The sequence below is a fragment of the Ascaphus truei genome, chromosome 3 (genome assembly GCF_040206685.1).
Source record: "Ascaphus truei isolate aAscTru1 chromosome 3, aAscTru1.hap1, whole genome shotgun sequence".
NCBI classification, from domain to species: Eukaryota; Metazoa; Chordata; class Amphibia; order Anura; family Ascaphidae; genus Ascaphus; species Ascaphus truei.
The window spans coordinates 40,149,523-40,171,757 of record NC_134485.1 but is presented as its reverse complement, the minus strand read 5'-3'; the positions used below and the strand labels follow the sequence as shown (position 1 = coordinate 40,171,757).

At 42.7% G+C, this 22,235-nt stretch overlaps 1 protein-coding gene across 1 annotated transcript in view; it reads right to left on the bottom strand.

Annotated features, from left to right (window-relative positions):
- Positions 1 to 22,235, bottom strand: part of TMPRSS15 (transmembrane serine protease 15) — a 275,564-nt gene that overhangs the window by 138,308 nt on the left and 115,021 nt on the right. The window contains exons 12-13 of the mRNA XM_075593956.1: positions 5,018 to 5,168; positions 3,407 to 3,548 (exon numbers count right to left, since the gene is read on the bottom strand). Of these exons, the coding sequence (XP_075450071.1) occupies positions 3,407 to 3,548; positions 5,018 to 5,168 (293 nt within the window). The remainder of the gene's footprint in view (positions 1 to 3,406; positions 3,549 to 5,017; positions 5,169 to 22,235) is intronic.

Below are 22,235 nucleotides of genomic sequence, written 5' to 3'. Positions count from 1 at the left end.
AAGAGTCTTCTTCAGGAGATATCCCTCGAGATTCCTCCCTGAGAAGATCCCTCGAGATTCCTCCCTGAAGGCTGTAGACCTGTTTATTCCCCCACCTCCCCCTTCCCCCCCTCCCCCACTGGTTGGAGAAAACTGCTATTCAAATCAGATGAGGGAGCTCATTGGCATTGATGTAGCAGGTCAAGTGACCTAGTTAAAAAAAAAATAGGTAGCCATGCTGGTCTCAGCAACTAGTCTCTTCTCTAGAAAAGTAACAAAAAATGTATTTGGCTAAAAGTTTCTATTGGACAGGATTATGCCCAAACGTAAATGATTAACCCTCTAGTGGCCGCCTTAATGGATATCTCCCTAGGGTACCTCTTACATATATACAATTTACATACAGTACAGTAAATAGTATTTACAGTTACACAGTAGATACATAATCACCACTTACAGTGTAATAAACAAAAGAGCATAATCAAATATAATTACAGCCAGCCAACCCAAATATTAATTATACCATGTTACATATTGTATCTCTCATAGGCCAAACTTTGTGGGTTACTAAACAAGAAATTTAAAAAAGATGCACCTTTAGAGTACATTAGAAAAAGGCATGACAAATGCCATTTGCCTTATATTACCAGTTGGCCACCAGAGGGTGCACTTGAATGAAAGCACTGCATCAATGCGAAAGTTATGTGACAAATCTTAATTTCCTACAACTGCTGTGAATATTGTAGTTCTCATTTACATGTTGTTCTCTATGAATGGGGCCATTTGCAACTTCACACTCCACCTATGCTAAGAGCTCATTGATTTGCATAGGAACCATAGATTTAGTAATAGAGACAGAATGTTGCAGGAAAATTAGATAATCAAGATCTCATTCGTACAGTACCAGAGACCATATGCAATGCAAATTCCAGTGACACCATCATCAATACCTGCATTGTTATTCATTCCATTTTGCAACTGGAACAGCAGTTAATGTGCCAGTAACAGTATTATAAATGTATTTTTTTTACATGTATTTCCTAAAGTACTACCAATAAAGATGCACAAAAAATAGTATCTATCTCTGTTTAGCTATACAAACAATTATTTAACAATCAGATTGTAAGCTCTTCGGAGCAGTGACTCTTTTTCCTACAAGATAATAAAAAATGCACAAATGCGCACCAGGGATTAGTGGAAGGTAATTTATTAAAAATACACAAAAACTGAGGGGATCCAACCCCACCTCAGAACAGCTGTGCAGCTGGACGGCTAAGTACTACCAAGGAGAAAACCTAATGGTGACTAAACCCTAAGCTGCACAGTATACAAATACAGTAAAATTTATATAAAAAACATGAAAGAAAAAAACAAACATGAAAACAACCTATCAACAGATTTGTATAGAATCCGCCATAGGGTTGGGCACTGGCAAGGGGAAACGGACACTCACACTGAGACAGTCAGCAGACTCGCGGTGTCTGCACAGGATCCGGATCTCGGCACCGTGGAGATGGATAAAACCGCTGCTGTCTACTGCAGGCTCCGTCTCAGCTTACCAGCATACACGCGCAGGATGACCTGTCGTGACCTCTACGCGTTTCGTACCAAGTACTTCGTCAGGAGGTCACGTACAGCGTCATCCGCGCGTATATATAGGCGGCAACTGATTGAAGAAACCACCCCCCTCTTTTTTCTTTTATTCATATACAGGTTTCAGCATGATTTTTTTACATAGTATATCATTTATGTTGTTAGAGGTCTTATTCCTGTATTTTTTCATAGGGGTGAGTGCAATGATTAATTTACACTTGCACACATCCCCCACATGAGTTGCCATACACCCTGTTGCCTAGTAACCTTATTTCAAGATGTTTCAATCAGCGTAGCAATTAGGCAAAGTAAGGGTGTTTCTCTGAGGGGGCTGGTTTCTTCAATCAGTTGCCGCCTATATATACGCGCGGATGACGCTGTACGTGACCTCCTGACGAAGTACTTGGTACGAAACGCGTAGAGGTCACGACAGGTCATCCTGCGCGTGTATGCTGGTAAGCTGAGACGGAGCCTGCAGGAGACAGCAGCGGTTTTATCCATCTCCGCGGTGCCGAGATCCGGATTCTGTGCAAACACCGCGAGTCTGCTGACTGTCTCAGTGCGAGTGTCCGTTTCCCCTTGCCAGTGCCCAACCCTATGGCGGATTCTATACAAATCTGTTGATAGGTTGTTTTCATGTTTGTTTTTTTCTTTCATGTTTTTTATATAAATTTTACTGTATTTGTATACTGTGCAGCTTAGGGTTTAGTCACCATTAGGTGTTCTCCTTGGTAGTACTTAGCCATCCAGCTGCACAGCTGTTCTGAGGTGGGGTTGGATCCCCTCAGTTTTTGTGTATTTTTAATAAATTACCTTCCACTAATCCCTGGTGCGCATTTGTGCATTTTTTATTATCTTGTATTTCAGGGTGCCTTCCCCCCCCCCCTTTCTAAGGGGGGTTCACCTAGATTTGAGAGTTCCTGGGGAGACGCTTTATGTTCATGCTGCAAAGGGATTATCCACACCATCACACAGCACGAGCGCTGAATATCCTGTTTTTTCTACTCTTTTTCCTACATATTACTTTTATGTCTGAAGCACTTATTCCCATGATCTGTTATTTGTATTATTGTTATTTATATGATTGTTAAATGTATTACTGCTTTGATGCCTTATGTACATTAATGGTGCTATATAAATAAAAACATACATACATTTAAACCATAGTGAAGTAATGTACAGTACAAATTAGTGCTTTTTTTTCTACATGCCTGCATATCTAAACTATAAAACGATTACCTTAATTTACATTACATCACTTTTTTTTTTTATTCAAAGATAAAAGTTTTTTGTAGGCACGCAATAGTAATAAAATTATGCAAACAAGATTCAGGACTGAGCTCCAGTAAACATGGGCCTGTGTGTTTAAATATAAAATACAAGCTATTTTTGTTACGTTAGAAATACAATTTGTGACCATTGCTATTTTTAGATCTTCAAATGGCAGTAAAAGGGTTAAAAATGTACTTGAGATGCGGAAAATATATGGCATAAGGAATATTGCCCCAGAAACAAAATAACAATTGTCCTAGAAGACCGAACAGGAAAGTGCACATCTCTGGTCATGGAGAGTCACAGAAGAAGACAAATTTGTTTTACCAATTCAAAATTCAACCCAGCCAATTATCCCACTCGCCTTCTCACACAAACCAGTGCTACCATCTGTCAGAATGACTGCTTTAAAACCTGCTCCAAATGCATTACATAAAGTAATCCACACCAAGAGACCAAGAATGGATATTACTCATAAACAAATGAATATTAATGACTTTGAGACAAACAATCACTGACATTTAATTAGGAATATGATTAAATAAGTACAGAATGTACTTACAGGGAAGAAGAGTAGTAGTAGGAATTGTAGGGACATGAGTTGGTTGAGGAAAAGCACTTTCATTACAGCGTCCGGGAGCCAGGCCAATGTCATCTATTGCTATATCACTGAAGCCTTGATTTTTAATAGCATCAAATGCAACCTGATAGTGTGGAATGACAAAATAATTCAAGGTCTATTTATTCACAATACGTTACATATGCATGACAATAAGTAGTAATTTATTTATGTATACCAAATAGTATATATCAGCGTTAATATGTATTGGAGCTTATTGTACCTATCTTAAGAATATGAATATGTTGGTACTAAATAAGTAGTGCAGTGCAGCTAAGCCTTAATAAATACTATACTGTACCTTCAATTAATTTTCAAATATGTTGTTCCATACACATATTCTACAAAGCTGTACTATTGCAGATGTGGTTTAAGTGTCATTCCATGTGGTTGTACCTTTGTTACCATGACATGTTTGTTTTTATGCAGGAGTTCTTTCAATCCGTGCTGCTCGTTTTTTTTGGGGGGTGGTATTGCTTACTTTAGAGCCTCAGGGTGGTCCCACATATTTCAACCCCATTGCTCTCATTTCCAGAATTCTCCTGGTTGCCTTTAAATTAACCCTTTAATCTCTACAAGAAGATTACTTGTCAAAGAGGACAATATTGTCGCTGGGTAAGTATTAATAAAAACCAACAAATATTAGATGTCACCAATAGAAAGCCGAAACGTCATGTCTCGAGTTCCAGTCACATTGCAGCTTGCTATTGGAGATGCCCATGGCCAAACTTGAAATTTTTTGGTGAGACACAGCTGTACACAAAATAAAATGAATGGTGCAGGGGCTGAGGAGGGTCCCTAGTAGGGTAGGCCCAGCAGCATCTTTTCAGGAAAGAAATATTCATTTTGGGGGAAATTACTACAAAACTCTTTGACTATATTAGTTAATACAACTCTGACTATACCCACATGCAGTAAACCACTAGCAACAGCATAATATATTAAATAAGAAACTAGTCAATTTGCGCCCTAATACAGTATATGTGGAGTGTACTGAAATTTCCACAAAATCGGATATAGTGAAGACATTTCCTGCAATTGAATGGGGGAAAAGTGATGGTTTCATCTGAAAATTTGATGCACTTCATTATAATGTGCGCTCTCTCTAACACCAACCAAAATAACTTAATAGGGGACAGAAGAAGGGCAAAATATCTTGATACATTGATGCTGAGATACTCAAATTTTAGGGAAGATGATGATTAATTCACAGCACCCATATTATCTACAGTGTTCTGTTCAGGGCACATTCCTAAAATAAATATTTTGTAAATATCTTAGGGCAAACATCATAAACACATAGAGAAGAAATGATCTCAGACACAGGGAAGCAATAACAGAATCTATTAATATTTCGATAGGAAGCAGCACTGTCAATATTTCTTTCATTCAGTTTCACTGCAAAATGTATCCTTCTGTTCCATAGAAGTAAGGTAATGGCAATGCTGCATCATTTCATTGATAAAGCTCCTTTATATTTACATACTGAAGAGCTAATACAAATATAAAAAGAGCAGAATATGTTGGCACTTCACAAATAAATGATAAACTAACCACAACTCCAGATGTTTCATTTAATGTGACCAGTCCATAATTCCAGTTTTGTCCATAATTTCCTTGTTTTTGAAAAATTATTTCTTCGGTGTCATTTCCATAAATAAGAAGAATAACTAAACGATTAACATTGACACCATACATGTAATACCTACGATTGAAATAAAATTAATATGATCCAGATGTAGTAGTAAACACTTAGAAAAAGATGTGCATATTTGAAATACATTTAGTGAATTTCAATGGAAGGCAAGTTTTTTTTAATCCTAATTCTTAGATATTCAATTGGTCGAATGGAAAGGGTTGGCACTTTCACTGGTGTTTTGGTATTGATTTTGGTTTTGGTTCTAAAATATGTTTGTGTTTTGGTTTTACTAGAACTCTATTTGGTTTCAAATGTTTAGACCTTTATGGAAAAAAACTCAAAATAAGCATTACAAATGCATAAAGCATTACAAATGCTTAAAATAGGAATTCGATAATAAAAATTACAAAACTGAATTACTTAAAATATTGAAAAATAATATCTCTACAGTATGCCATCTGGGTATATACCCAACACAGATAACCTAACGGTGGTAATCCAACTGGAACTGATTCACTGGTATACTAGAAAGGTACAGACTAGAGAGAGGTGAGATCTCAGATGGTAGTATCTCTATGCCAATCTTTTGTATACTATACACAAGTATCCTAATGTTTTTAACCAATATGAAATTATTGACTAGTATACTGGAACAGAGTAGAGACAGGTCAGGTAGTGATATCTCTATGCCAGCCTAGTATGCTATAACCACAAAACAGGGCTCCACGGAATTTTCTACACTAATTTATTGCCAACAAAATGACTGACGTTTCGGCCACACTTGGCCTTTCTCAAAGCAGAATGGCATTCCGTGGAGCCCTGTTCTTTATACCTTCCATTGTAAGCTGGATCATCACAGTGAATCCTGAACCAGGAGTACCGGTAGTTGTATCATTTATATTTTTTTATGTGGTGTGCAGCATTTTCCCTATAATAACCACAAAACACACATAGGTAACCTAATAAGACTTACCCAACTGGAACTAATGAACTATTATACTGTGTCAAAGTAGAAACAGGTCATATGGTGGTACCTTGGATACTATACCCAACGCAGGTAACCTACATGGAACTTATTGACATACAGGGTATATAGAATAGAGATTTGTGTTTGTGTCCAAAAGTATTTCACAGTTTATTTATGCATTTTTTTTACTCTTTATTTTTCCTTTTCCTAAGCAAAGTAACATATATGGGCTTGCAATGGTAGAGGGCACAGACAATTAAAGAAGGCAGATATTGGTGGGCATGTTTAAAGGATTGAAAAGGACATGTGCAAAAATAGCAGGTCAAGATACATTGACAATGTATATTTTGTACATTTGGTTAAAAAATATTGACATTTAGAACATTATTATAAACCACCTATTCCACACACTATCATATTTATGTTGAGTACTATACAATACTCTGGTTAACTTAATCTAATCTCTGCACTGTATTTTTTTTAGGAGATAAAGAGAGAGTAAGAGACTGTTTCAAACAACTGGCTATCACCAAGTTTGCAGAATTAAGGATATGCATTCACCGAGTTTGCAGAATTAAGGATATGCATTGCAAGTCTATCTGCATATCTATCACCTCTGGGAATGGGCTTACTGAGCAAAAATCTCTCTGGATTTCAAGGTATAGAAAAGCCTGTCACTTGGTCTAGATGCATTTCATGCATTGTTTGATAATGACCAGCGCTGTGTGAATTATTCCCCAACATTCGATTTCCACATGAACATGGCATTTACTTGCAAGTGTAAATATTGGGGGATTAATTAAAAAAAACATTGATTTGCCTAACCTAAAAAAGCCTTTAAAAATTAGTGCAAATGTAGGCAATTCCAGCGGTGGCCACCATTCACAAATTCGTCCCAAAAATTTGATACACCCAGATAATGAAATATGTTTTTTTACTAGAAACTGGGGGGGAGAGAAAGAGATAATGAAAGGAGGAGAGGGAGATAGAGGAGGGGAGAAGGAGACGTGAGAGTAGGGGAAGAGAGAGAGGGAGAGAAAAAGAAAAAGGACACCCCTGATATATCTGGAAATATACTAATAGAAGAAATTTGCATATCATATTGGAATAATTTCCACAGGTGTCTCTCCACGTGTGGTCTAAAGGTGTGTTTGGGGAGGATATATATAGCACTTGAAATTCTAATAAAATCTCTCTCTCTCGCTGGCTGAAATGTTATACATCTGTAATAATGAGCAAGCATATTGCAACAAACACACATTTCTGCCAATAATTTGTAGCTTGCCAAGCCTTTTAAAGACATTCAAGATGCTGAAATATGTCTGGAGTACAAAAGAGAGAACGAGCAAAACATTTGCAAAAAAACACACTTTTCTGTCGAGATTTTGAAGTTTTGCCAAGTTATTTAAAGGCAAAAAAGGGAAAGAGAGAGATACTAAAGTCAGATTTCTATATGTCTCTCTGCCACTCTTCTGCATGTATCTATGTGTGTTTATGTGTGTATGTGTGTATGTGTATGTACAGTATGTATCCCTCTGCAGTGTCATCTGTCTCACTCTTCCTTTCTCTGCTTCACTCTGTTTTTTTCTTAATGGTTAAGGAAAACAACCTTTTCTTTTTGGCCACATTTAGGAATCACATTAGTAAGAGTGATGGTGCTCGTCTACGGTCAGGAAGAGGACACGCAAGGCTGAGGTAAGGATGAAAATTAACCAACCAGAGCCAAGGGACAGAATCCTGTTAGAGAATCCGTAGTCGGTAAGCAGGTAGAATTTCAGGGCTGGCGGCAATAGTACAAAGTCCAGGCAACAGAAATGGTCAGGGCAGGCGGACGCAAGCGAGGTCGAGGTCACGCTCCAGGGTCTGCAACAGGGATTCCAAATGAACAGGCTAGCCTCTGGAACAGGGAAACCAGAGGGATAGCTCACGAAGAAGGAAGGCTCAACAATAGGCTAGGCAAAGGTACAGGGAAGGCTCACAAATAAGGAAGGTGTAACGGGTGCTCACCACAAACAGGGCGGGACCGCGAGGCTAAGGCATGGATGTTAGAATACAACAACCTACAACTACGAAACCGCGTCTGGAGTGCAGAGTGGAAGTCGTATAGCTGGGTCAGGGTAGGAGAGGTCAGAATGGTTGTGATACTTGCTGTGGTCTGGGGTTGGAGAAGTCGGATGACCGGGAGTCTCGCTGTGGTCTGGGATTGGAGAAGTCGGATGGTTGTTGTGCGTAGCTGGGGTCCAGGAGTATAGAAGGTGGGAGTCCAAATGCAAACTGAGGTCAAGGGTCAGAGAAGGCAGAGGTCCAGGTACAATCAGAGGTCAGGTACTGTACAAGGAAAAGGTATCAGGCAGAATGCGCAAGGCAAGGAAAGCAGCAGGATGCTTGAGGCAAGCATTTCATCACAAAGCTATGGTTATGCTCAGCCAACTTGGAGTAGGAATGGCTTATCATATAAATGAGTGACAGCCAATGGCAGGGCTGCACCAGGCTGTGAGCAATGAGTGATTAAACACATTCTCTGCAATGATAGGCCAAGGCGGAGAGTACCGCAGGGGTGGGGTAATAGGTAATGGTATTAACCCTATGCGTGTCCCTGGTACGGTCACACCGGCGCGTAGGTGTTTGAGCGCGATCCTGGTAGGGGTAGCGCGGCACTTGCGCATAGCTTGCGCATGAGGCACGTCACCTGAGACATCATGGGACGTGTCACGAGGGCAGAGCCTAAGCCCGATCCATGCGGTGACATCACGCATGGCCGCAAGGCACCTGTGCACAACCTCAGTGTGAGGAGCATAATCCGTCTCATCACGGGACGCATCATGGGTGCGGGGCTGAAGCCCAATCCTTAAAGAAGGCTCAGCTACTAGAGCCCACAGGGAAGACTCACGAACTAAGAAGGCTCAGGAACAAAGGGAAACATATACAATAATACGCAGGGGCTGGAAGTCTCTGGCTGCTATTTAAGCCCTTGAACAGGTGCAGCCAATATAGCAAGCTGCAAGTAATCAAAATGTCCACAGATGCCAGGTAAGGGCGTGTTCCAGCCAAAGTCTGGACTGGAAGTCTTACGATAAGAAATACAAAAATGCATATAGAATCCTAATTTTATTTACAGTTATGTTTCGATAATATTTATCTGTAGGTCATTGTATGCCCACCTACTCTTGTGGTAAGTATTTGGACCTTATTACTATATTTATTACTCATATATGAAAGTCTTTATAGAATGTATTCTTGTTTCTATTACATTATTTAAAATGTTGGTATTTAGAAGCATGTGGGCAGCAAGGGGTATCAATAAGATGAAAAATTCACATAATCAAACTGGCGCATCGAGATGCAAGATATTCGGGGAGTAACTTATCAAAGTCTTTCTGCTTTAAAACCAGTGTAAAAAGAACCAAATGTAAAAAATAAAATACAATTATTTCAATTAATGAGATTGTTTCAGGGACAAATCTAATACTATATTTTTAATGGATATTATATTGGATAATTCTTGCATAATCCACCAATGTCCCAATAAGTGTTGTAGTATACATGTTGGGAAAGCATGAATAGAGAGATGTAGCATGCTCTCTCTTATAGCACGATTGGCTCCCGACAATAAATGGTTCATGTCACAGAACATGCATACATAATGCCACAAGGAACTATTATATATTTTCAACATCTATGATAGCTTGCGTGTACTGACTAATCTATGTGGTTGATTTGAAGTGCTGGTTGTTTAAAGTGTGTGCAGTTAGAACCAGAAGCAGTTTGAACAAGGAAGTGGTTAAACAAGGTATAGTTTATTGAAGTACAGTTTACTGTTAGTAATTATAAACTTCATAGTTGCTAGAATGAGCAGGATTGAAAATGCCACTCAATGCAAATCTTGCCACATGTATGTGCACTTGGAGCAGCTGTTCCAAGGAGCATACCGCTGTGAGAGGTGTGCGCAGGTGGTCTCTTTAGAATCCGAGATTGCTGATCTGAAGAGGCAACTTGCAATATTGAGGGACATTGGCAATCTTGAAAGGGAATTAGAGCTCACTGAGCAGGCCCTTGCTTCGACTAGTGGTGCAGATGGTGGCGCAATTAGTGAGGAGCAGGTAGGTAGCTTGGTGACAGTTAGAAGGGGAAGCAGGTGCAATAGGGAGAGGCAGGTCATTTCTGAGCTGACACATCCCAATAGATTTGCCATGTTGAGTGAAGATATTGGGAATGTTGGGGCAGAAATGGCAAGGCTGGGGGAGACTAATTCCTCTAGCAGCCAGGGGAATAGTTCCTCCAGCACAGTGGGGACCCAGGATGCTCAGATACAAAGAAAGATTGTGGTGGTAGGGGACTCCATTATTAGGAAGGTAGATAGGGCAATCTGTTGCCGAGACCGCATGAACCGAATAGTTTGTTGTCTCCCGGGTGCTCGGGTTCAGCACATTGCGGATCGGGTAGACAGATTGTTGGGGGGGGGCTGGGATTGACCCGGCTGTCTTGGTACACGTTGGCACCAATGACAAAGTTAGAGAAAGATGGAGGGTCCTGAAAAATGATTACAGGGATCTAGGCCAAAAGCTTAAGGCAAGGACCTCCAAGGTAGTATTTTCTGAAATACTACCAGTGCCATGTGCTACCGCAGGGAGACAGTCAGAGATCAGGGAGGTTAATGCATGGCTAAGAAAGTGGTGCAGGAAGGAGGGGTTTGGGTTTTTACAGCACCGGGACTCCTTTTCTGAGAGGTGCCATCTATATTCTAGGGACGGATTGCACCTCAATGAAGAGGGATCTTCTGTGCTAGGGGGGAGAATGCTAAAAAGGTTGGAGAAGATTTTAAACTAGGAAGGAGGGGGGAGGGGAATGAAACAGATATTAACTAAATGGAATAGATGAGGATACAAGGTGGTATGGAGGTAGAATGGGGGCAAGTGCAAGTTTGACAAGCAGTGAGACACCCATAGTAAATACAGATAATACTAGAAAACTTCTAAAGACTAAATCAAGTGGGAGCAGAAAGGAAGGAGCAGATAAGATAATAGTACAGGCTGAAAAAAAACTTAAATGTATGCTTGCTAATGCAAGAAGCCTGACAGATAAAATGGGGGAGGTTTAATTAATAGCTGTAAGGGAGCAGTATGATATCATAGGCATTACTGAAACATGGTGGGATGAAACTCATGACTGGACAGTTAATTTAGAGGGTTATACTCTTTTTCAGAAGGATCGAACAAATAGAAGGAGTATATGTTAAACCGGATTTAAAACCTATTATAAGGGATGATGTCTATGAAGGGAATGATGAAAATGTAGAGACTTTGTGTATACAAATTAGCAGTGGAGATAAAAGTATAAAGAAAATATTTGTGGGAATATGCTATAACCCACCAAATATCTGTGAGATTGAGGAAGCTAAAATACTTTTGCAAATGGAGAAGGCATCAAAACTGGGTCATGTTTGCATAGTGGGGGATTTTAATTATCCTGACATAGACTGGGGTATTAAGATTAGCGTTACAACAAAAGGAAACAGGTTTTTAGGGGTGCTTCAAGACAATTATATGACCCAAATTATTGAGGAACCAACCAGGAGAGGGGCAGTTCTGGATTTGGTCATATCAAACAATGTAGAAGTAATAACAAGATTCAAGTCCTGGAACATTTGGGTAACAGTGATCATAACATGGTCTCATTCGAAATAAATTATCAAAAAACAGATTACTTGGGTTCAACAAAGACTTTAAACTTTAGAAAGGCAGATTTTAATAAACTGAGGTCTAATCTAGTAGTAATAAATGGGATGATGTATTTGCAGGGAAAAATGTAGAAGATAAATGGACAGTCTTTAAAACATTGTTAGAAAAGCACACTTATCAGTGTATACCCTTGGGTAATAAGTATAAAAGAAATAAGTCAAAACCAATGTGGCTAAATAAACAGGTAGGGGAGGAAATGGACAAGAAGAGTAAGGCGTTTAGATTCTTTAAGTCAGAAGGGACAGAGACATCGGTGGCTATGCACTAAGTTCAATGGCTTTGCGTTCTGATTTTCCAAAAAAGCAGGTTCGTTAAAAAGTGAGGCCGGGGACGCGATTCACTAAGGCCTTGAGCCCATTTTTTAACATACCTGCTCAAAATAGCTCAGAACAGCCACAGTGTACGTGTTGCTTTTTTTCCCTCTGCTAGCGTTCTTAACCTTTACGTATGCTAGCTGATAGAAAAAAAAGCCGCATGTAACATTTGCATGGAGATTCTGTATCTCCATGCAAGACTGTTACAAGCAATTGTACACTAAATAAATACATTTTAATAATAGTGTACATGAGCAGGGGGTCTCAGGACCTGAACCGCATTGGTTTCAGGTCCGAGGACCCCCTACTTCAGGAGATACAGGCCCCGTTATAGGGTGCCGGTATCCCCTGCACTTTAAAGCTCCCGCGTCACATGACCGGGACATTTAAATTCTGCTGGGGATACCGGCACCCCATAAAAGGGCCTGTATCTCCTGAAGTAGGGGGTCCCCGAGGCTGAAAGCAATGCGGTTCATCTCAGGAGACCCCCTGCACATCTACACTAGTATTAAAACATACATAACAATAAACAATAATTCATTACCGTAGTGGCTATCCGCTATGGCAATGAAGCTGCATTAATGTACATTTTAATAATAGTGTGCGGGAGCAGGGGGTCCTCTGAGCTGAACTGCATTGATTTCTGCCTCAGAGACCCCCTGCTTCCCGAGTTACAGGCCCCGGTATGGGGTATCGGGTGCCAGTGTCGCCGCCATCTTTATAACGTCCAAGACGCGACGTGGGCTTTATAAAGATGGCGGCGACACTGGCACCGATGAACCAAACCGGGGCCTGTGACTCGGGAAGCAGGGGGTCTCTGAGGCAGAAATCAATGCGGTTCAGCTCAGGGGACCCCCTGCTCCCGCACACTATTATTAAAATTTACATTAATGCAGCTTCATTACCTTAGCGGAAAGCCGCTAAGGCAATGAAGGGGTTAAGGCACATTAGCATGTTTATTGGGGAAAATTGCCCCCAATAAACATAGCAATATACAACACACATCCACCCCCGCCCCCTAACACATACTATACAGTAATGGGCAAAAAATTATTATCCACATATGGATAATAATGCATTTGCCCATTTTAAATACATATAAATTACAATAAATACAGTCAATATATATTACACGTACCTTTTACAGGCACCCATGATGAAGGTCGTCTTCATCCTCATCTTCATCCTGCCCATGTCCCCTCCGATGCTGCAAAACATACACAAGAATAAAAACCTCCCTGTAATGTCCTCTAACCCCTTAATCACCATAGCGGTTATTAACTGCTACAGTCATTAAGGTGTTAACCCACCCTCACCCACCACTTGGGAGGCCTACATACCCTCCCCCACTACCCCCAACCCCGTGAGGCCTAACCACCCTCACCCACTACCAAACCGGGAGGCCTACCCACATACCCTTGGTGCCAATACACCCTTCCCCCACCCCCAGTACCCACAATAAAAACAATACACTGCCCCAAAATAAACATCATTCTATTTATTAAATACATAACCCACCCCCTGTGCCCCCCCATAAATAAATGATTTATTCTTTTACATACAGGGTTCATACCCCAGGCCCACATAGTCCCCGGTGGGCCTGATAGGTCACCTCACAAACCTACAGATTACCAGCATCATGTTTCACACAGGGTCTGGAGGCCTGTTGGTGGGTCCCGCCAGGCACATGGCCTACCAGGTGGTCTCCACAGGTCTTGGTGGGCCACAGTGGGGTCCCCACGGTTGGCCCACGGATATCTGGGGGCCCCAGGTCAGACCCACAGGTGTCTGAGGGGCCTCGGGTGGTTCCCACGGGGGTCTGGGGACCCACGGGTGGTCCCTACGGGTCCGCAGTGCCCCCACAGATGTGGGGCCACCGGTTCTTTGCCGCAGGTGTCCCCTGTGGACCTGCCAGCCTGTTACACGTGAGATGCCCGAGGAGACCTCAGGTGGTCTCCAGAGGTCTCTCGCAACCAAAAGGAACAAACCCTGTATGTAAAAAAAATAAACCGGGCCTATTCATTAAATACATACATCCACCTCCTCCCCCCAACACTAACAATACAATACTGTGCAAAATAACTATTATCCAGATATGGATAATAGATTATTTGCCCATTATGAAACACATAAAACATGCATAAATCAAAACATGAATTTTTAATCTTAAAATCACCACATTGCATGTTACCATAAATCCAGCATCAATTGTAAATATAAACCAACAAACCAGCAGCTACACAAATGTATATGAAATGTCACACAATTGCATGGAGTGTGTACATGATGCAATTAATCTGTGCATCATGTAACACTATGCAAAATATATGTAACAATAAAATACACTATGAACAATATCCCATAACCACCAATGCCATCATGAAAATCAAATAGAAACTAAGCAACATCAATACATTTACCATCAATTAATTAATCCATTTCCTAAACCAATTACAATACAATACAAATCAATTATACAATTCCCTATTCAATTCCTAAAGCCAAACCATTGCCAAAAGAATTCTAATTGAATGTAACCACAATCATTCTAATCTAACTACCAGAAATAAGTCATTAAAAATAACCTGTAACTAAATACAAATTACATTATTCACACCAATGACAAAATAAAGCTGATAAATACATTAGCCATACATAAAAAGAACATAAACATTAGCAAAACAATCAATTATTATCCCTGTATGTCTATCCATATAGATAGATATACATAACATACAGGGGCAATAATAGAGCATAAAAAACAATGCATTTACATACAAAAATCACATAGGATACACCATTCAGTGTCCGTCAATGTATGTATATACATAGATAAATCCACGGGCATTAAATGGGACTGAAAAAATAAAAGACATGAATCAAAAATCCAAAAAACCTGTAAAAGTAAAAATAATACACTTTTCTTTTGTTTACTTACCATTAGATGCCCACTCACCGAAATCCAGGCGACCCGGAAGTACTGGAACCAATCCACAGGTAAACATAAAAAAATAAACCCTTACAATCCATAATGGTGTCTTCTTTCTTCTATTTGTAATCCTTCCCGTCTGTCTTGGGGTCTTCTTTTCTTCTTTGGGGTCTTCTCCGTCTTCTTCCGTCTTTTTCCATCTTCTTCTGCCACGCCCTTCTTCTCTTCTTAGGAGGGGAGGTGTTCCCTCCTCGGCATCTGGCTTCAAAATGAGGCGACATAAGCTTTTATAGGCCTATGACTTCACATTTTGGTCAAATGTTTCCCACGGTCCTGATTGGGCCGTGAAAAACATGTGATTTGGCCGGAAAAAAAAAATGATGACGTCATTTAAAGGCAATGACGTCAGCCAATCAGAATGGCTGAGTTTCAATTGCCTTTAAGATGACGTCATCAAAACAAGGATGGCTGGTGACACATGGTACGGTAGCCAATCAGAGCGTGGGAACTCCATCCCATCTCTGATTGGCTCAAGTAGACCATGTGACAGAGGCTTTGCTTCAGCCAATCAGAGTTGGGATGGAGATCCCACGCTCTGATTGGCTACCGTACCATGTGTTGCCGACCATCTTTGTTTTGATGACATCATCTTAAAGGCAATTGAAACTCAGCCATTCTGATTGGCTGGCGTTATTGCCTTTAAATTACATCATCCTTTTTTTTTTCCTGGCCAAATCACATGTTTTTCATGGCCCAATTAGGACCGTGGGAAAAATTTGACCAAAATGTGACGTCATAGGCCTATAAAAGCCTATGTCGCCTCATTTTGAAGCCAGACGCTGAGGAGGGAACACCTCCCCTCCTAAGAAGAGAAGAAGGGCGTGGCAGAAGAAGATGGAAGAAGACGGAGAAGACCCCCAAAGAAGAAAAGAAGACCCCAAGACAGACGGGAAGGATTACAAATAGAAGAAAGAAGACACAGTTATGGATTGTAAGGGTTTATTTTTTTATGGTTACCTGTGGATTGGTTCAAGTACTTCTGGGTCGCCTGGATTTCGGTGAGTGGGGATCTAATGGTAAGTAAACAAAAGAAAAGTATTTTATTTTTACTTTTACAGGTTTTTGGACTTTTGATTCATGTCTTTTATTTTTTTCAGTCCCATTTAATGCCCGTGGATGTATCTATGTATATACATACATTGACGGACACTGAATGGGTGTATCCTATGTGATTTTTGTATGTAAATGCATTGTTTTTTAGGCTCTATTATTGCCCCTGTATGTTATGTATATCTATCTATATGGATAGACATACAGGGATAATAATTGATTGTTTAGCTAATGTTTATGTTCTTTTTATGTATGGCTAATGTATTTATCAGCTTTATTTTGTCATTGGTGTGAATAATGTAATTTGTATTTAGTTACAGGTTATTTTTAATGACTTCTTTCTGGTAGTTAGATTAGAATGATTGTGGTTACTTTCAATTAGAATTCTTTTGGCAATGGTTTGACTTTAGGAATTGAATAGGGAATTGTATAATTGATTTGTATTGTATTGTAATTGGTTTAGGAAATGGGTTAATTAATTGATGGTAAATGTATTGATGTTGCTTAGTTTCTATTTGATTTTCATGATGGCATTGGTGGTTATGGGATATTGTTCATAGTGTATTTTATTGTTACATATATTTTGCATAGTGTTACATGATGCACAGATTAATTGCATCATGTACACACTCCATGCAATTGTGTGACATTTCATATACATTTGTGTAGCTGCTGGTTTGTTGGTTTATATTTACAATTGATGCTGTATTTATTGTTACATGCAATGTGGTGATTTTAAGATTAAAAAATCATGTTTTGATTTATGGATGTTTTATGTGTTTCATAATGGGCAAATAATCTATTATCCATATTTGGATACTAGTTATTTTGCACATTATTGTACTGTTAGTGTTGGGGGGGGGGTGGATGTATGTATTTAATGTGTAGGCCTGGTTTATTTTTTTTTACATACAGGGTTGGTTCCTTTTGGTTTGCGAGAGACCTCTGGAGACCACCTGAGGTCCCCTCGGGCTTCTCACAGGTAACAGGCTGACGGGTCCACAGGGGACACCTGCGGGGAATAACCGGTGGCCCCACATCTGTGGGGGTACGCGGACCCATAGGGACCACCCATGGGTCCCCAGACCCCCGTGGGAACCACCTGAGGCCCCTCAGACACCTGTGGGTCTGACCCAGGGCCCCCAGACATCCATGGGTCAACCGTGGGGACCCCATTGTGGCCCACGGAGACCCGCAGAGACCACCTGGTGGGCCATGGCACCTGGCGGGACCCACCAACAGGCCTCCAGACCCTGTGTGAAACATTTTGCTGGTAACCTGTAGGTCTGTGAGGTGACCCGTCAGGCCCACTGGGGACTCACGTGGGCCTGGGGTATGAACCCTGTATGTAAAAGAATAAATCATGTATTTATGGGGGGGCACAGGGGGTGGGATATGTATTTAATAAATAGAATGATGTTTATTGTGGGGCAGTGTATTGTTTTTATTATGGGTACTGGGGGTTGGGGAAGGAGGAATTGGCCCCAAGGGTATGTGGGTAGACCTCCCGGCTGGGTAGTGGGTGAGGGTGGTTAGGCCTCATGGGGTGGGGGGGTAGTTGGGGAGGGTATGTAGGCTTCCCGAGTGGTGGGTGAGGGTGGGTTAACCCCTTAATGACTGTAGCGGTTAATAACCGCTATGGTGATTAAGGGGTTAGGGGACATTACATTGGATGTTTTTATTCTTGTGTATGTTTTTGCAGCATCGGAGGGAGCATGGGCAGGATGAAGATGAGGATGAAGACGGCCTTCATCGTGGGTGCCTGTAAAAGGTACGTGTAATATGTTTTTACTGTATTTATTGAATGTTATATGTATTTAAAATGGGCAAATGCATTATTATCCATATGTGGATAATAGTAATTTTGCCCATTACTGTATAGTATGTGTTAGGGGGGTGTAATTAGTTATAAATATTGTTTATTATTTTTGGAGGCGCAACATTGTGTGAGGACTCAGGGGTCACGTCGGTCGCAGCGTGACCTCCCCTCACCTCTGTCCACTCCCGTGGCTGTGCAGCTCCCTCCTCGCCCGGCCTCCCTGCTGAGGGGACTTCCTCGTCCTCCCCGTCGGGCTGCTGCTGCCCCACGCAGGGCTAGTGCTCGGCTGCCTGCCGTTGCTTTTGCGCACGCATCCCTTGCTGTTACGGAACACATTCCAGCACCAGCTAATTTATTCACTGCTCTTGCAGTGAAGCCACACCTCCCTCCCACACGCTGGTTACTAGTTAACCCTAAACCTTATCACCTGGCAGTCTATTATGGAAACCAATCCTGGACTGCTCCTAGGGCTCCTCCAGGCCTGCCTCCGTAAACCATTGGTCAGCCACAGTACTTAATGCCTGTTCTGCCTCTCTCACATCGCTCGACATAGTCTCTGCTACAGACGTCTATTCTGGCGCTCCCTTTGTCTTTGTGCATTCAGGTTACGACCCGGCTTGGCGGACGAACTTACCTGGCTCTGGATCCCGGCTCCCTCTTGACCCTGCAGCTTCTTCCATCCCTCGACCTCAGCTTGGACCTCGACCTTCCGGATCTCTCTCTCCCCGACTTTTGGCTAACGGCAAACACTTCGCTTCTTCAGTACCGGTACCGGCAAGTATTGCTACACCTGTTCACACCTGGCCTGGCAACACCAAAACACCACACTCCGGACACGCTCCTTCTGCTGTGGGTGCGTGCACATATACGTCCCCACCTCAGTATAAGGGACGGGTCTGGTCTGCGTGCAGCACCGGCGTAACATTATGTCGAGCCCACAGGACGCAGACCAGACTGACATGGCCTCCATGATGACGGCCATGTATCAACAAGTCCAGGCCCTAACTGACCAAATGGCTCTCCTCACTCAACAGGTACAGGACGTTTCTTTTCAGGCACCACCTGGGACCGCACCGCCACTGTCGCCAGAACCGGGTACTGCCGCGACTTCTGGCCCGAAGATTCCGGCACCTAAACCATATGCAGGGGATCCACACGCCTGTCGCGGTTTTCTCAATCAGTGCGAGATCCAGTTTGAGATGGCTCCACAGCAGTACTCCACTGGTCGCAAGAAAGTGGCATATGTGTACAGCCTGTTTACAGGGAAAGCACTGGCATGGGCCTCCCCAATTTGGGAATGCCATCCCGATATCACCCGTGATTACATAGCCTTTAGACGAGACTTTCGACAGGTCTTCAATACCCCCGCACGCCAAGAAACTGCTTCTGACTCTTTGCTTGAACTTTCCCAGGGACGTCGTTCCGTGGCCCAGTACGCCTTGGAGTTCAGGACCATAGCAGCTGAGACACGATGGGGCCAGGAGGCTTTAGTCTCAGTCTTCTGGCGAGGCTTAACGGATTCCGTCAAGGACGAGCTCGCCTCTCAACCCAGGCCAGGGCTTCTGGAGGAACTCATCTCCCAGGCCAATCGAGTGGATCAGCGCCTTCAGGTACGTCGTCTCCAACGCCAGCTTCCCCGATTTACACCCTTCCGTGCTCCTTTTCCGAGATTCTCTCCAACCACAGGACCTGCCATCACCCCACTACCTGCTTTGGAGGCTCCGGAGCCGATTCAACTTGGAGTCCAGCGTTCCCGGACACCAATACAGCAAGCTCGCCAAGTCGGTGGATTATGTTATTACTGCGGATCCTCCGAGCATCTGATCCGTGAATGTCCACTACGCCCGGGAAACGACCAAACCCAGTGAGTACAAAGGGGCTCTCCCTGGGTGCTAAATCTCTTTGTCCCCTTTCCAGGAAGGAACTTCCCAAAAAATTGACCATTCCTGTCTCTCTCTCGGGTCCTACCTTCCGTACCTCCACTGCGGCATTTATTGATTCCGGCGCGGGAGGAAATTTCATGGACCAAGCCTTCTCTGAAAAGAACCAGATTCGACTCGTTAGGAAGAAGTCTCCCGTTGCCTTGGTCGGGATTGACGAGTGTCCGCTCACCCCGGCATATATTTCCTTGGAGACTTGCCCCATCAACCTTTCCTCTCATTCACACAAGGAGACCTTGGCCTTTGATGTAATCCACGCCCCTGGTACTCCGGTCACTCTCGGCTTACCCTGGTTACCGAAGCACAATCCTCTCATCAACTGGACATCCCAAGATCCTATTGCTTGGAGGTCGAGGTCGGAGGAGCCGTTTCCACCAGCCGTACTTCCGCCGCGACAGCTGGCCAATGCATCCAACCCTAGGGGAGGATTGCCCGCTCCGTATGCTGCTTTTATGGATGTCTTCTGCAAAACCCAATCCGAACTACTACCTCCTCACAGATCTTACGATTGTCCGATAGACTTGGTACCTGGATACACATTGCCCAAATCCAAATCCTACCCCCTCTCTCTTCCTGAGACGGAAGCCATGAATGAATATATCCGTGAGAACCTTAAACGGGGCTTTTTTCGGCACTCCAGTTCACCCGCAGGAGCTGGATTCTTCTTCGTTAAGAAAAAGGATGGAACTCTCAGACCGTGTATTGATTACCGGGGACTGAACCGCATCACGGTGAAGAACCGTTACCCACTTCCTCTCATTTCTGAATTATTCGACAGACTTCAAGGTGCTAACGTGTTCTCCAAGCTTGACCTTCGCGGGGCGTATAATCTCATTCGCATCCGGGAGGGCGACGAATGGAAGACTGCCTTCAACACCCTTAGCGGCCACTACGAGTATCTCGTGATGCCTTTCGGATTATGCAACGGTCCGGCGGTTTTTCAGGACTTTATCAACGACGTCTTTCGGGATGTCCTTAATCAGTTTGTAATTGTTTATTTGGATGACATCCTTATCTTTTCCAAGAATCTACAGGACCATATCATCCATACCAAGTTTGTACTCTCCCGTCTCCGAGAGAACCGTTTGTTTGCCAAGATGGAGAAATGTCTTTTTCACCAGTCTACCACCTCTTTTCTGGGATATATTATTTCCAACACGGGATTGGCCATGGATCCTGAGAAACTTAAAGCCGTTATCGATTGGCCGCAACTTAACTCCCTCAAGTCTATTCAGCGGTTCCTAGGCTTTTCCAATTATTACCGGAAGTTTATTCGTAACTTCTCCACAATCATCGCCCCGATCACAGCACTGACCCAGAGAGGAGCTGATCCTTCGTCTTGGTCTCCTGAGGCAGTCATAGCTTTTGAAACACTAAAACAAGCTTTTGTCTCAGCTCCCATTCTTCGACACCCGGACACCAATTTTTCTTTCACCCTAGAGGTAGACGCTTCAGACTGCGGGGCCGGCGCTGTCCTATCCCAAAAGTGTTCTCCCCAGGATAAATTTCACCCTTGCGGTTTTTTCTCGAAGAAGTTTTCCCCAGCTGAGAGGAACTATGATGTGGGCAATAGAGAACTTTTGGCCGTCAAGTTGGCACTTCAGGAATGGAGACATCTGTTGGAGGGGTCAAAAGAGCCGTTCACTATTCTCACGGACCACAAAAATCTTTTATACATCGAGAACGCCCGTCACTTAGGCCCCCGCCAAGCCCGCTGGTCGTTATTTTTCTCCAGGTTTAATTTTATTTTGTCTTACATTCCCGGCACTAAAAATGTCAAGGCGGATGCTCTCTCTAGACAATATTCTTCTGATGAGAGACCAGAGAAAACTTCAGAGTCTATCCTTCCCAATCAAAAAATCCTCGCGGTCGCTACATTCAAAAATCTTGAGAGGATCATCAAGTCTCAAAGCCACCTTCCTAGCGATCTTGAGATCCCGAAGGATACCTTATACGTGGAGGCCAAGTTTATTCCGGAGATTCTGGAATGGGGACATGCTTCCCGTTCGGCAGGACACCCAGGCTACAAGAAGACGTTTGATCTCATCCGTCGTACCTTTTGGTGGCCCAATATTGCCAAATCCATTCTTGAGTTTACCCGGGCCTGTCCGGTATGTGCACGCAACAAGATTCCTCGCCAGAGACCCCATGGTCTTCTTTTGCCCTTATCCATCCCGGAACGCCCCTGGTCCCACATATCCATTTATTTTATTGTCGAACTGCCTAGGACGAATGGCATGAACACTATTCTAGTAGTCGTGGATCGGTTTTCCAAGATGGCACACTTTATTCCTCTCAAATGATTACCTTCCTCAC